The sequence below is a fragment of the Alosa pseudoharengus genome, unplaced genomic scaffold, assembly GCF_046254945.1.
Source record: "Alosa pseudoharengus isolate Yale_2024_CS ecotype anadromous, Long Island Sound unplaced genomic scaffold, YU_APseudo_1.1 YU_APseudo_1.1_scf_16, whole genome shotgun sequence".
NCBI classification, from domain to species: Eukaryota; Metazoa; Chordata; class Actinopteri; order Clupeiformes; family Clupeidae; genus Alosa; species Alosa pseudoharengus.
In genome coordinates this window covers 36,392,958-36,406,147 of record NW_027468630.1, presented here as the reverse complement: position 1 = coordinate 36,406,147, position 13,190 = coordinate 36,392,958, and the positions used below count along the sequence as shown (strand labels likewise).

The 13,190-nt window shown below is 48.8% G+C and overlaps 1 protein-coding gene across 11 annotated transcripts in view; it reads right to left on the bottom strand.

The window, feature by feature from the left end:
* Nucleotides 1-13,190, bottom strand: part of ppfia1 (PTPRF interacting protein alpha 1) — a 50,387-nt gene that overhangs the window by 20,546 nt on the left and 16,651 nt on the right. For all 11 annotated transcript variants that reach the window (XM_076287907.1, XM_076287909.1, XM_076287910.1 and 8 more), the window contains exons 3-9: nucleotides 9,714-9,815; nucleotides 8,191-8,355; nucleotides 7,857-7,931; nucleotides 6,388-6,489; nucleotides 4,949-5,161; nucleotides 4,125-4,271; nucleotides 2,391-2,525 (exon numbers count right to left, since the gene is read on the bottom strand). In XM_076287907.1, coding sequence (XP_076144022.1) covers nucleotides 2,391-2,525; nucleotides 4,125-4,271; nucleotides 4,949-5,161; nucleotides 6,388-6,489; nucleotides 7,857-7,931; nucleotides 8,191-8,355; nucleotides 9,714-9,815 — 939 coding nt within the window. The remainder of the gene's footprint in view (nucleotides 1-2,390; nucleotides 2,526-4,124; nucleotides 4,272-4,948; nucleotides 5,162-6,387; nucleotides 6,490-7,856; nucleotides 7,932-8,190; nucleotides 8,356-9,713; nucleotides 9,816-13,190) is intronic.

Here is a 13,190-nt window from a genome sequence, read left to right as displayed (position 1 = left end):
AGAAACTATTGGAGGACTACGGAAAGGTAGAAAAGGGCAGAGCACAGGCACAGACAAAAGGAGAACACTTGAAACACTTAAGAGGGCAGACGCTGCTTGTTGTCCCACTGCTGCTTGTTGCCAATGCAGCCACCTTACAACTACAATAAGGACAAGTGGACGGGGGACAGATAGTGGTTCAGACACAAATGACCACAGCCTGACCACACATAGTGTGTGCCAAACGGAGCCAGTAGGATGGCATCCTACAAAAGCAAACTGGACAGAGCATAAAACTGGTCTGGGAGGAGCACAGATATCACAAGGATTAACAAACCACAGCATAGGCAGACAGGGTTAGCTGCAGGGCGGTCTTCAGAGGTCAACCGCAGAGGTGCGAGAGGTGGCGGACGCACACACACAAGGGCATGCAAGTGACGCAGCAGAGATTGTAAGGTCAGATAAGAGAGCGTTGAGTTTCAATTAGTGCACTGGTTGATCCGAGACCTTCAACCTCAACACTCGACTTTATCTCTACGCCTTTAAAAGCTGCATAATCTGATTGTGCAAGTAAATGCTTCAGTAATTACACAATTTTTTAGATGTTTTTTTTTCTGACTGAACCAAAGTGGGCAAAGCTGCCAAAAATGGTGCTCTAAAATGAGCTTGGACAGGGGGGGATGTGAGGATGTTGAGCCTGGAGAGCAATAGGCAAACAGACAGCTCTGAGCTGTGTGGCAGGGTGGGGGGTTTGCTAATGGTAATTAGACAGAAGATGTCCTTGCCAAAGGCTGAAACAGCAGTCTCCCCACATGCTTCTAGCTCTCTCTCTCTCTCTCTCGGACATTTATTACCCGAGGGGCAAAACACCACGCTGCCAAGCCTCAGCATATACTCCATTACAGAGGTCCACATTAAGGTTTCATGCTCGTTTGTCTTAAAGTAAACAACATCGTCCAAAACTGTGGGACGAGGCCCGCAGTGTCCACTCCATTTGGTTCAATTGGTTGAGATGATGACTAACACATACAGATGGCGTCTGTCCAGCAATGGTCTAAATACAGGGCCAGACTACTCAAAAATAGCCCCAGGCCTGAATTTAGAATGGACCCACTCCTAAACAATAGCAGTGGGAAGCCTAACAGGCCAGCTGGCATTGTGTAGAGTTCGGCCTCTCTGACAAGCCGAGAGAAATAATGCGAAATAATTCCACACTCTCTGAAGGTGAGCAACTCTGTGTTGTTCACCAACACAGAGGTGAAAGCAGTCATTACATGAAAACTGGCCTAAATGACCAGATCCTAAAATGAGGTTCAAGTCTATCCAGATTAGGTTACAGAAGAACCAAACAAGAGACGACGATGGACACAGACAGAGGTGGGAAACCACATGGGTCAGCACATAGGCCAGCACATAGGCCAGCACATAGGCCAGCACATGGGTCAGCACATGGGTCAGCACATGGGTCAGCACATAGGCCAGCACATAGGCTAGCACATAGGCCAGCACATGGGTCAGCACATGGGTCAGCACACGGGTCAGCACACAGGCCAGCACACAGGCCAGCACACGGGTCAGCACACGGGTCAGCACATGGGTCAGCACATGGGTCAGCACACAGGCCAGCACACAGGCCAGCACATGGGTCAGCACATGGGTCAGAACACAGGCCAGCACATGGCTGGTACTGCAGAGGCTCCAAGCTCCAGGGGCTTTGAAAGACGGCTCCACACCAGTCAGAGATAAAGAAGCTGGCTAACATTTGGGAGGGAAATCTAGGAAACTAAATAAAGTTGTATTTAATATTACTTCTGATACAAAAACATGGCAGCAAGGTAAATGTGATTCAGTCTACAAACGGTTCCTTGCAGTGTTTAGTATATCAAGATTATCTTGTTAACTGGAAATGCCATTTATTGAATGCTAAAATAATTGTGAAATGTCTGTGTCTGTGCTGTGAAAAAGCTGACACTCTTGATCTTGAAGTTCAATGAACAACTTCAGGTTGTCCATACAAGCAATACAGCTTCACTGTTAGAATGTGATTTTTACTTTGGTTGTATCCTTCCTCTATATTATGATTCAGTGGGAAATAAAACAATCATATATCACACCATATAGAGCAGCGTGAGTTGGCAGCAGTTAGTTAGCCAGAGTAGGCTAGTTTATTACACTCCCTGCAAGCAACACACATATGGCATTTAGGGGTAAAAAGCATCAGTTAGTGATGTTGACGTGTGGTGTGTGTGTGTGTGTGTGTGTAGGTGTGTGTGTGTGTGTGTAGGTGTGTGTGTGTGTGTGTGTGTAGGTGTGTGTGTGTGTGTGTGTGTGGCTGGCCACAGGAGTCTCCCCATCCTATTGCTGAGAAGAGGCGGCCTGGCAGGCGTGCAGTGCGTGTGGGCGGGGCTTACCTTGGTGAGAGCGGCGACTCTCTGTGCCAGCTCCGCCTCCACCTCGGGCAGCGTCTCCGCCTTCCTGATGGTCTGCTGGAGCTTCTGCTCGGCCAGCTCCAGACGCTCCTGCAGCTGCCGGTTCTTATCCTCCGTCTGCCGGACAACGCACAGCACACAACACACTGGGTCACGACCCGACAGGGACACAACATACCAACTTACAGAGCATTACGCAGGACTCTCCATGAGCGGCTGAGCCGTTTCAATAAGCCATCAAGATCATGAAAGAAAGCACCCATCTACATAGAAGCCATCAGTTGCGTTAGTCCGACCTGGTAGGTGGTGTCAGTTGAACAGTTGCACCAAAACTGGCAAGTATTAAAAGATTAATCAAAAGTGCATTGGCATTCTTCACAGTTATCTGTAGTTGCCCCTTATGTGATTCACAAATTGAGAAAGTTCTAACACCAAAAGGGGAGTTCCTGAGAGTTGGCACAGACACTGGCCAGAGCACACGTTTGGCTTGTGAGCTTCCCAGCTCTGGCCGTGATAAAGCCCAGCCACCGGCCATCTGAATAAACAGTGAGCAAAGAGACGCTTATCACAGCTCTATCTGGATACAAGAGGCCTCTTCATGGGTTCTCTCCCCTGCAGGGGACCAGCTACATTTCTGCTCTTTCTTTGCTAGCAGTACTAAGCCAATATTTTGTGTGTGTGTGTGTGTGTGTGTGTGTGTGTGTGTGTGCTCCGAGGAAAAGAGGAGACAGGCAAGGGAAAGGGCAAAAAACAAACAGGGCAAATAACAGACAGAGGGACAGAGTGAGGGAGAGTGAGAGAGAGAAAGAGAGAAAGAAAGAGAAAGAGAAAGTGACAAAGAGGAGAGTAAAGAGAGCGAGCAAACGCAGGGGGAGGATGTTGGTGTGTTAAAGAGCGAGGGCCAGAGAGAGAGAGAGAGAGAGTGTGTGTGTGTGTGTGTGTGTGTGTGTATGTTTGTTGGTGTGCGAGTCGGTGTGTGTGTGCATACATTCCCTTCGGGGCCACACCACTGTCCCTGCCTCTTTGGAGAGCATCTCCGTAAACTAACATGACTCGCAGGCGTCCTATTCAGCGCCTGCTGCAGTGAGTGGCCTGTCAATGCACCGAGAGGGGTCCTAATGTTGCCAGGGCACTGCGGGCTGTTCCTGCCGTCCAAAAGAGTGCCCGTCACACTACAAACACCGCACACACACACACCGCACACACACACACACACACACCGCTACCCTCCCTCCCTCCACCCCTGCTCTGGCCTGCAGAGAGGAACAGAGGGACAAAGGGGACAAAAGCAGCTGCTGGGGGACAGGAAGGGATGGGGAGGGGGGGGCTGCCTGCCTCCGCTACCTACAAATAGCCCGCCGCATGGAAACGTGCACAGCGCCGGACCACCATGAAAGGGCCAGCTGGGAAACAGCAGCCACACGGCAGCGCACTCACCGGCCCTCTGGCCTGCACTCAGTGGGACAAGACTACGCTCATACTGCAATGTGCTACTGATATCCAGACCTGCGCTCAGGTTCCCCATATGGACAAAACAGCACCGTGTGCAGCTACTGGCAACAGTGCAGAGTGCAGGACGGTACTCCTCTGGTTCAGCTGTGTGTGGTCAGATCAACGTGCCTGGCGTGCCTGGTCTGCCCCTGCACTGCGTCCATCTCAAACAGATGGAGGAGCAGCAGCAGAGTCTGCAGTGCTGGGCCCGTCACTGGGGCTCACCTGGCGGAAGAGCGACTCCTTGTTGGCGATCTCGTTCTCCAGCTTGTCGTTGAGGTCGTGCACGGACGTGGCCTCCCTCTGGGCGGCCAGGTAGCGCTTCTCCAGCGTGGTGATGCGCTCCTCCATATCATCCTTCTGGGCCATCGACTGCCATGGGACACACACAGCCAGTTATGAGCAGCTCAAAGACATTTACACATGGCAAACAGGGAACAGCAATCAGCAATCTATTCATCATTTACTGCAGGCCACTCTGATATTCTTAAGATATATTTTCAGGATGTACATCTAGGACAACATCCAAATTCATTGTATTTCTCTCATTCTGTGGGATTTGTAATAATTGTCAATGCCTACTACTACAACTAGGGCTGTGTATTGGCAAGGACCTACATGGGTCACGATACAATACATTACAATATATTGTGATGATGCATATTGCGATATTTTGCGTTACTTTTTACCGAGAATGTAAACATAGAGCTGGAAACACAATTTGCTGTGTACCACCCTGGCAGTAGAATATGCAGATCACATGATACTGATAATTCAGCAGACAAATAATAATAAAACAATATTACAATAGTCAGCTGTGTAGACATTTTTGCACAGCCTAATGCTTTAATAAAAAAATATCGATATTTAGCGGCAGTGGAGATATGTTATATCGCACAAGTGGCAATTCAATATATCGATATTTCGATATCGAAAGCACCGCCCTAACTACAACTGGTCTTTGTACACCTGTACAAATCTCCATGTATTAAAAGGTTAAATAGTCCATCTCCAGACCCTTCCTTGTCCCTGTGTCCATGTGAGCCCACCTCTCGGATGTCCCTCTGCAAGCGCGTGTTCATGTCCTCGGACTTGATGAGGTCCTTGCGGGCAGTGTCCAGGTCCTCCTCTAGTTCGGCCACACGGCCAGTCAGGCACACGAGGCGCTCCTTCATCTGCAGCACCTCCTTGCTCTGCCGGTCGATGAGATCCTGCAGCTCCACCACACGCCCAGCGTCCTCCTCCGAGCCGTCCGACGAGCGCTACACACACACACACACACACACACACACACACACACACACACACACACACACACACACACACACACACACACACACACACACACACACACACACATCCAATCAACATCCAATACACTCAGGGGAACTGATGCAACCAACGACCAGATCAAATACATTTACGGATGCACAATCAACTACCATAAAAAGATCAGATACATTTAATAATAACAAATAACAACAACATAACTGCTACTGATTAAAAACAACATAACTGCTACTGATTAAAGGTGTGGAAACAATGGAAAGTAAACTGCAATGACACAACAGAGGCGTGTACCAAACCAGAATGTCTGCCAGGCCACCTGGCTGTGGTCACAGGTGGGGCACTAGTAACACCAGTTTGCCTGCAAAGCCACAGGAGTGGCAAAGTCAATGCCAGATTACTACTGTGTCATATCATATTGAATCTGATGGTGAAAACAGGACATTCAGCTGTTAGTGAAGGATAAAAGGCCATGCTATGGTCATTTGTGGCCAGGGGAAGGAAACTACAACTAAAAAAACACATACCAGCTCCCATTTCTCATCTGAACTGCTGGGGCAGTTTTTGTGCTGGGCCATGGATAATGTGCCACTCAATTGGCCTGTGTGTGCAGAGCTCCCACCAGAGTCGGTCCTCAACAGCGAGGGTTCACTCACAGGGGTGACTCCAGTTCAGCTGGGCCTAAAGGTTGGGGCAGGCTGGGGTGGGGTGGGGCGGGGAGTTCTAATGTAATTTAAATCAGCAACAACCCCCCCGCTGTGCAAGAGCTTCACTGCAGCAGCCAGTGGCAGCGCCAGCAGTTAACCCTTCTGTTCCCTTTAATCAAATAAGCCCAGCGCCTGTCTTAGCCCCGACTCATATGACTTCTATTACACCATCTGATCTGGCCAGGCTAGACAGCGTTTATCCTTTCAAAATAGCCTGTTCGAACAAACACAATGGCCAGTGTTAGGAGTCTTATGCAGGCCGCTGGTATTGTCGTGAGCGAGATCGAGATGGCCGCCTTCACACACAGGTACTGCAGGGCCCAGCGTTATCAGGCCTCATCGCACGCGCACCAACGGATGAGCGGATGGACAGAATGGTCGGTGGACAGCGGGGTGGCACCATCTGCCACGCTCGTCGCTGACGCAGATAGTCCCATATCTCTGGGCCAAGGGGCGTGGGGTGGGGTGGGGGTGGAGAGGGGTGTGGAGCTTACCTTGCCGTTTGTGCTGGGCACGCTCTCAGAGTTGTGGTTGATTTCCGTCGTGCCGTCGATCAGCAGCTTCTTCTGATTGTTCTGCTCGCGGAGATAGTTGAGCTGGTGGGGAAGACGGTGGAGATGAAGAGAGAGCAGCACGCAGCGCACGTCATGCTTCCACAGGAAAAGGGAAAGCGAGGCCATGGTAGTGGAGCAGATGGTGGCTCTATGCTAGGAGGCTTTTTTTGGCTGAGTGCAGACATTTGTGGAGTGCAACAGCAGACCACCAGCAGCTTAACACTGATACTGTCAGAGACTCCACTAATGTTGACACACTAGTCTTTGTGTGTGTGTGTGTGTGTGTGTGTGTTTACAGATATGACAAGCTTAAAGCAGACACCCTACTGAGGACTAACTGCACAGACAGGCAGTTCTTAGAATTATTCAAAACACACATGTACTATGAGTGTTAGTGTACATGTGCTTGTGTATGAAAGTGTGTGTGTGTGTGTGTGTGTGTGTGTGTGTGTGTGTGTGTGTGTGAGAGAGAGAGAGAGCATGTCTGCGTGCCAGCATCAAAGTCCTTCAGAGTGGGTCTGGGTCATTTCTGGTTGAGTAATTCACCTCTGTGTGTGAGTGCGTTTCTATTGAATATTCTGCAAACACATGGGGGCACGGGTGCGCGCGCACACACACACCAGAGAGAGAAAAAAAATGTAGGCCACTCTCCCATCATGCTCCCTGCTCCCTTTTGTCAATCTTAATCTCATCACGGGCTCGCTTTGGAGAGAGGCGAGGGAGAGCGAACGCCAGCCAAAGAGAAATAGACGGAGTGCAAAACAGAGCAATGCACAGGGACAAGATTACCACTAGCAGTGAAATGACCTTGGTCTGGAATAAACAATGCAATACACAATATCTTATTTTTATTATATTAGATATAATTTCTTTTTAGCCTACACTACTGTTGGCGCTTGCGTGAACTGGATTGAAAAACAGCACACAGAAACACGCCCCTTTAATGCTGCCATGCCATGCTGATGTTGACACTTCCTGCAAGACCTTGACTCGGGGGAATGTTCAGGCGCTTCTCTGTAATTCATGAGCTCATTATTGATGAAGAGGGAGTGGGGCTGGTGAGAGATAACACCCAGCTGTCGGCAGGTCAGTGAGTCATCAGCGCTGCTTCTTCTTTCTGTTCAGTGCCAGCTCTGCTAAACTGGTCAGTCCTGATGAGGTTAGCCTGCCTGCCTGTCCTAGGTCTGTGGGTGAGGGCTTAGCTTATGGAGGCAGAGCAGGTGCTTATAGAACAAATTACACACCAGTGCTCCACATTCCTCTGGAAAGGCCATGTGCCAAAAGCTGGTTAAGACTGCCCTGAGCAGAGAACATTTGACTGTGACTGTGTGTGACTGTGTGTGACTATGTGTGTGTGTGTGTGTGTGTGTGTGTGTGTGTGTGTGTGTGTGTGTGTGTGTGTGTCATACCTCCTTGCTAGTATTTGTCAGCTGTTCCTCTAAGGCACTACACCGCTCGAGTGCTACCCGCAGCCTCTCCCTAACCTGAAAGACACAAACACAAATGATTACTCATCTCCCCTGGACACATGTTAGAAACTCCCTGACGACACACAAACACACCATCTCAAAGGTCAGCTGCAAAGGACCTTCTCTTTTCAAACTAGTTTTGGAGCAGCTTTCTGGGAGACATTTTGATTTGATACATAAAAGATATTTCCCTATGCATCCTTATGCAAGTTCTAACTGACCTCAAACCCAATGTTAAATGTGCCATATATATATATATATATATAGAGCTCACCTTCTCGTCCAGAGCTTTGTGGTGCTCGAACAAAGACTTGAGGGCCTTGAGCACCTCCACCTCGCTGGACACCCCAGCCGGAGACTGGGCCTGCCTCTTCACCACCGTCATCCTCAGGGAGCGCTCGTGACGGGACACCAGGCACTCCAGATGCTCCAGCAGCAACTACAGCCACGAGGGCAGGAACAGGGAAAAGGGAAGTCAGTAGCAGTCGGTACGGATAACAAGTGAAGAGAAAGTACATTGTAAACCAACAAATCTGTTGTGTTTCAAGCAATTCACACATCTAACGTGACCACACTAGCAAACACCTTCATGCAATGGAATGCTCTCAGGGATGAATGTGAATGCCATTGTGCATGACCGGTCAGTCTGTGACCGACATTTGTAGGAGTAGAGAGAGCATTCCAGAGAGTTTCATGCAAGGCAGAACACTGTTATGTGTGTGTATGGGCTGGTTTTGGGACACACGCACACGCACACGCACACGCATACACACACACACTCCTGTCACTCCGTTGTGCTGTGCGGCACAGCGGGATCCCATCAGGGCCGTTAGGATGACAAAGCCCAAACTCATCCCCTCTGTGGCTCCTTCTAATCCCTCCCTCCATCTCTCCCTCCCTCCCTCTCTCTCTCCCTCAATCTCTCACTACACTGCTGCGCTGGGTCTGTGCCAAGTGTGTCAGGCAGCAGCAAGCCACACTTGAATTAACCCCCCTTACACACGGGCCTCCCTCTGCTTTGACTGACAGGGTTGTTAACCAACGACAGCCCACAGTGGCCTTTGGAGCTCCTAAGGAGTTTGAGTGGCAGGGAACTGGACGTATAGCAGCCCGGACTGTGCAGCAGGGCCCCGCCTCGGCATTCTGACTGGACAGCGTGGCGAGGGGATTAACCTATGACGGGCCGCGTTGGTGACCCTGCATCGTGCTCCGTCGCCCTCTCGTTAGCAAAGCCTTCTAATCCACACAGCAAATACCAGAGGGGGCCACAGTCTTGCACAAAACCACTGGGACTCAACCCACTCATCAAAAAAAGCACAGTCAGTCATCGCCTTGGCCTCTAAACAAACCCATATCCACATACCTCTAAAGCACACCCAAAACACCAAGACAAGGCACAGAGGGACATCCATTCACTGTAGTGCAGAAAAGTTTACGTAAGTGTAACAGTGTGGAGTGTGACAGAGAGAATTGCACTGCTGGCAGTGTGAGCCACATTCCAGTATACAGCACATGGGTTAATATGCTCGTTTCCCTTACAGCGCTAAAGCCTTACCTACCCATGTATAAACAACCCCAAGGAACCTATCTAAACCTGACCGTCATTACAGGTCAGGGAGGGTCACTTGGACACTCAGCCAACAGGTTGAGATTGGATGACCTCACTCAGATGCTGGAATGGTTGTGCAAGACTGTATTTTCCATAACACCTATGTGAGAGCATAACACATGCATACTGTTTGAGAGAGAGAGTGTGTGTGTGTGTGTGTGTGTGTGTTTACAAAAATCTCCTCTTACCCGTGTGTTGTTGCGTTCGGCCTTCAGCTCGGCGATCTCCTCCTCCCTCTCGAGGAGCTGCTCGCGACACATGTTCACCTCCTTGGTCAGCGCTGCAAACTCCTGCACACAGTGACAGAGCACAGCACCATCCAGTCAGGCCCCAACAGCTCCACAAACACATCCCTCCCAAAAATACACTCTAACAAGAGCGCTCCCACCCAAATAATAATAATAATACGTTTTATTTATATATAGCGCGTTTCTCAGGCTCAAGGTCACTTTACAAAGTCAACACAAACAAATCAAGACAACATAAAAACAACAAACAGACAGTAAAAAAAAAGGGCAATTGTGATGAGTCAAGCGGTGGCGGAAGGTGAAATAACATCTATATCACCATGCACTCCCCTGACCAGTCAAACACAACACTACGGTCACAAAGCCACAGCTAATAATCATACGGAACATCTATGGACTGTGTTCATTCTTCTATCCAAACAAAAACACAGCTTTTTGCATATAGGCCTATTGCTTGCTTATGAGTGTGATAGTCACTTTGCTAAATATGTTTTCAGCAGATTAGATGCATGATTGCTCCAGAAGAATGTGTGTGACTCACGTTTATAGCCCCAAGGACAAAGTTCAAGACAGCGGTCAGCCAGACCACAGCAATAGAAATACAAGTGGTGCTAGAGAGGATGTGTCTAACATGGGGAAGTGTGTGTTTTGCAGCCAACGCATAATAAACAGCACAAAAGCCTGGGCACGGGGCTTTTTCATTGGATTTCTCCACAAGACTGTGACTCCCCAACACTCTTCACACTCCACGACCCAAATCGGGGGCCATCTTTTGCGGAGGCAGTGAATGAGTCCATCTGAGTGGCCTGCTGAGTGCTCAGACAAGCGTAAACTGTGGCCTACAAGCACTCAGCGATCGACCGACCAACCGACCGCCTCTTAGCACTGCAGCCTCGCTGCCTTAGAGAGCGGCCAGTGACGAGATTCTTCACTTCCTCCTGCGGGGGACAGTCAGGACAGCTTCCGGCAGGGAAATGACATGAAATGGGATATGGGGGGCAGCCCAAGACGCTGTGCAGTGAAAGTCTCTGCTGTGTCAGAATGAGGTCATGCAGCATACACACATCATGTGTGCATAATATCTGACACCACGGCTGTAGGTGGTAACTGCAAAGGACTTAGCTTTGGAGAGGCCAAAAGCAAGGTGAGGCTGAGGATTGGCACTGGCTGAGGTGCGGTCAGATATTTAACTCAGCTCCTCTGCAAGTGCCAACCAGGTCTACTCCCTTAGGGATGGGAGTAAAGGGACCATGGGCACTCAATGCATTCATTCACACTCACACACACAAGGATTTGGAAGTGGGCTCTGATGCCAAATAATCTTAAAGCAACACCAAAGAACTTTTCCTCTGTCACACGCAGACTATTTGTTTATCCAGCACTGGCTTTGCAAATAACGATGTCAGACAAGGTAGAATATGCTGCATGATTTTATGAAAGTACGATGTATTGCGACATCATGCAAGTCAAATTTGTAGTTTCTTATGTCTCATTCCATGGAACTACAGATCCGCTACCCGATCTGGCAAACTTACATAGTGCGGTTATAGCCGATAGAGGGCCGCGAAGCAAATGCAGAAGTGCCGTTCACCCTGTAACTAGTTGATTAACCACTGAAACGATTTTGGAAACATTATTTTAAGGTACAAAAAACTCTTTGGGGTTGCTTTATGACACTTTCTCCCACTTCCAGACACAGCAGCTGATGACTACCCATTGGATTTGAGGTCACGTGTGCCATTTTCGGCCAAAGAGGACCCACGCTACTGAAACCTGACACCGCGCCCGCCGCAGCAGCAGGTAGCGCATCGGCAAGTGAGCTAGCGGCCTGGAGAAATTAATTGCGGCAGACAATGGCCTCTATTCACGTCAGCCACATTTGGAGGTAGCGGGGGGATGAGCCCATGACCAGACAGAGAGCCAGATCTCCTGTAATGGGATGAGGGCCAAACAGCAGCGGGGGAGGAAGGTGGATCCCACTCCACTCTGGGGCCACACAAACAGGTGGCTTCATATCCCAAACAGATGAAACAGTGACAGCAACAGAGCTCGTTGGGTGTCACTTCAAAACAGCGCACGTACGCACAATTAAAAGCGAGTGAGCTGGTGATGAAGGGCAGAAGAGTGAGAGAAGCGGAAGGGAGAGATAAATTAAGTGAGAGGGACAGGGAGACGGAAGAGAGAGAGGATAACGTGAGCGTACGTTGATGACCTGCAATCAGGGCAGCAGACAAATACCAGTCATGGAAAAACAGGTGGTGCAGCGTCTGTTTGCTCAGACGCACGCGGTAACCCAGGACCACTTAGTGTTACACCATCATCACGGGTGACTCATCCTTCCTTGGTGGTGCTTTACGCAAGAGCGAGGAGCACCAGCAGAGCCAGTTCATTAAAATAACTATTTACCCACAAGGGTTTATCTCAAAGCAGAACACACACACAGGTACATAAACAGGTAGGCCTACACACACAGTGAGGTAATTTGCTTACAAGAAAAAGGGTCAAGAGTAGACAGGTATGCCATGTTTGTGACGTAGGCTACTGTATTCAGGGACAGCAGGTTTCTCTGTAGGAAGGAAAAAACGATGACCTGGTGCCATGGCACAGTAGAGATTTAGTGACAAAGAGGGGAAAGCTTAAGGGAGAATAAAGCATGGAGGATAAAGATTTCCATAATCACTCTGCCTGTCTGTCTGTCACCCACCCCCCACCCAGTGACATCACACACTAGCTGACCAATCAGGAGGTCAAGAGAGAACTTGGCCAATTTCGACTAAATATAGCCTAATAATCAATCTTCCTTAGTTTGTGACCAAATAAAGTTTAGGTTTAGGAAAACAAATGACTCCCATTATCAGAAATTGACAGCTCAGAGGTTTCCTACGTGAACTTTGGAACTCTACCTTCTGTAATAAAACCAGGTTTACCAGGATGTTTATGAATGCAGTTTGTTTAAACCTCCACCTTGGCGTCTGTCATATCTTCATAAAAACATGTCATTTAAAAGCACTAGGCTACATTGCTGGTTTGTTCACTGAAACGTGTAGAGAATGATGCTGCAGGCTACAGCCATTCCTATACAGACTATTTGGCTTCTTCAACCAATACTATATCTTCCTGCAGGGCAAGCAGGTTTTCAATCATGTACCTTTGTACCATGTACCATGTACCATGCTTCCTTTCTGCAGGGACAAAAGAGCTGGTGGGTTGGGTATTACTGACAGTAATAAAGCATCAGTGTTCCTATCTGGCACGCTTATTATGGTCTGGCTAACAGATCACATTACAGGACATTAATTGTGTATTTCTCAGAGCTTCAATTCATAGATTATTTTTGCAAGTGCCTTGCCTTTTAAATAAATCGTAATTTACTTAAAAAAAAAAGACATCTAACTACTAAGTATACAAAGTACACAA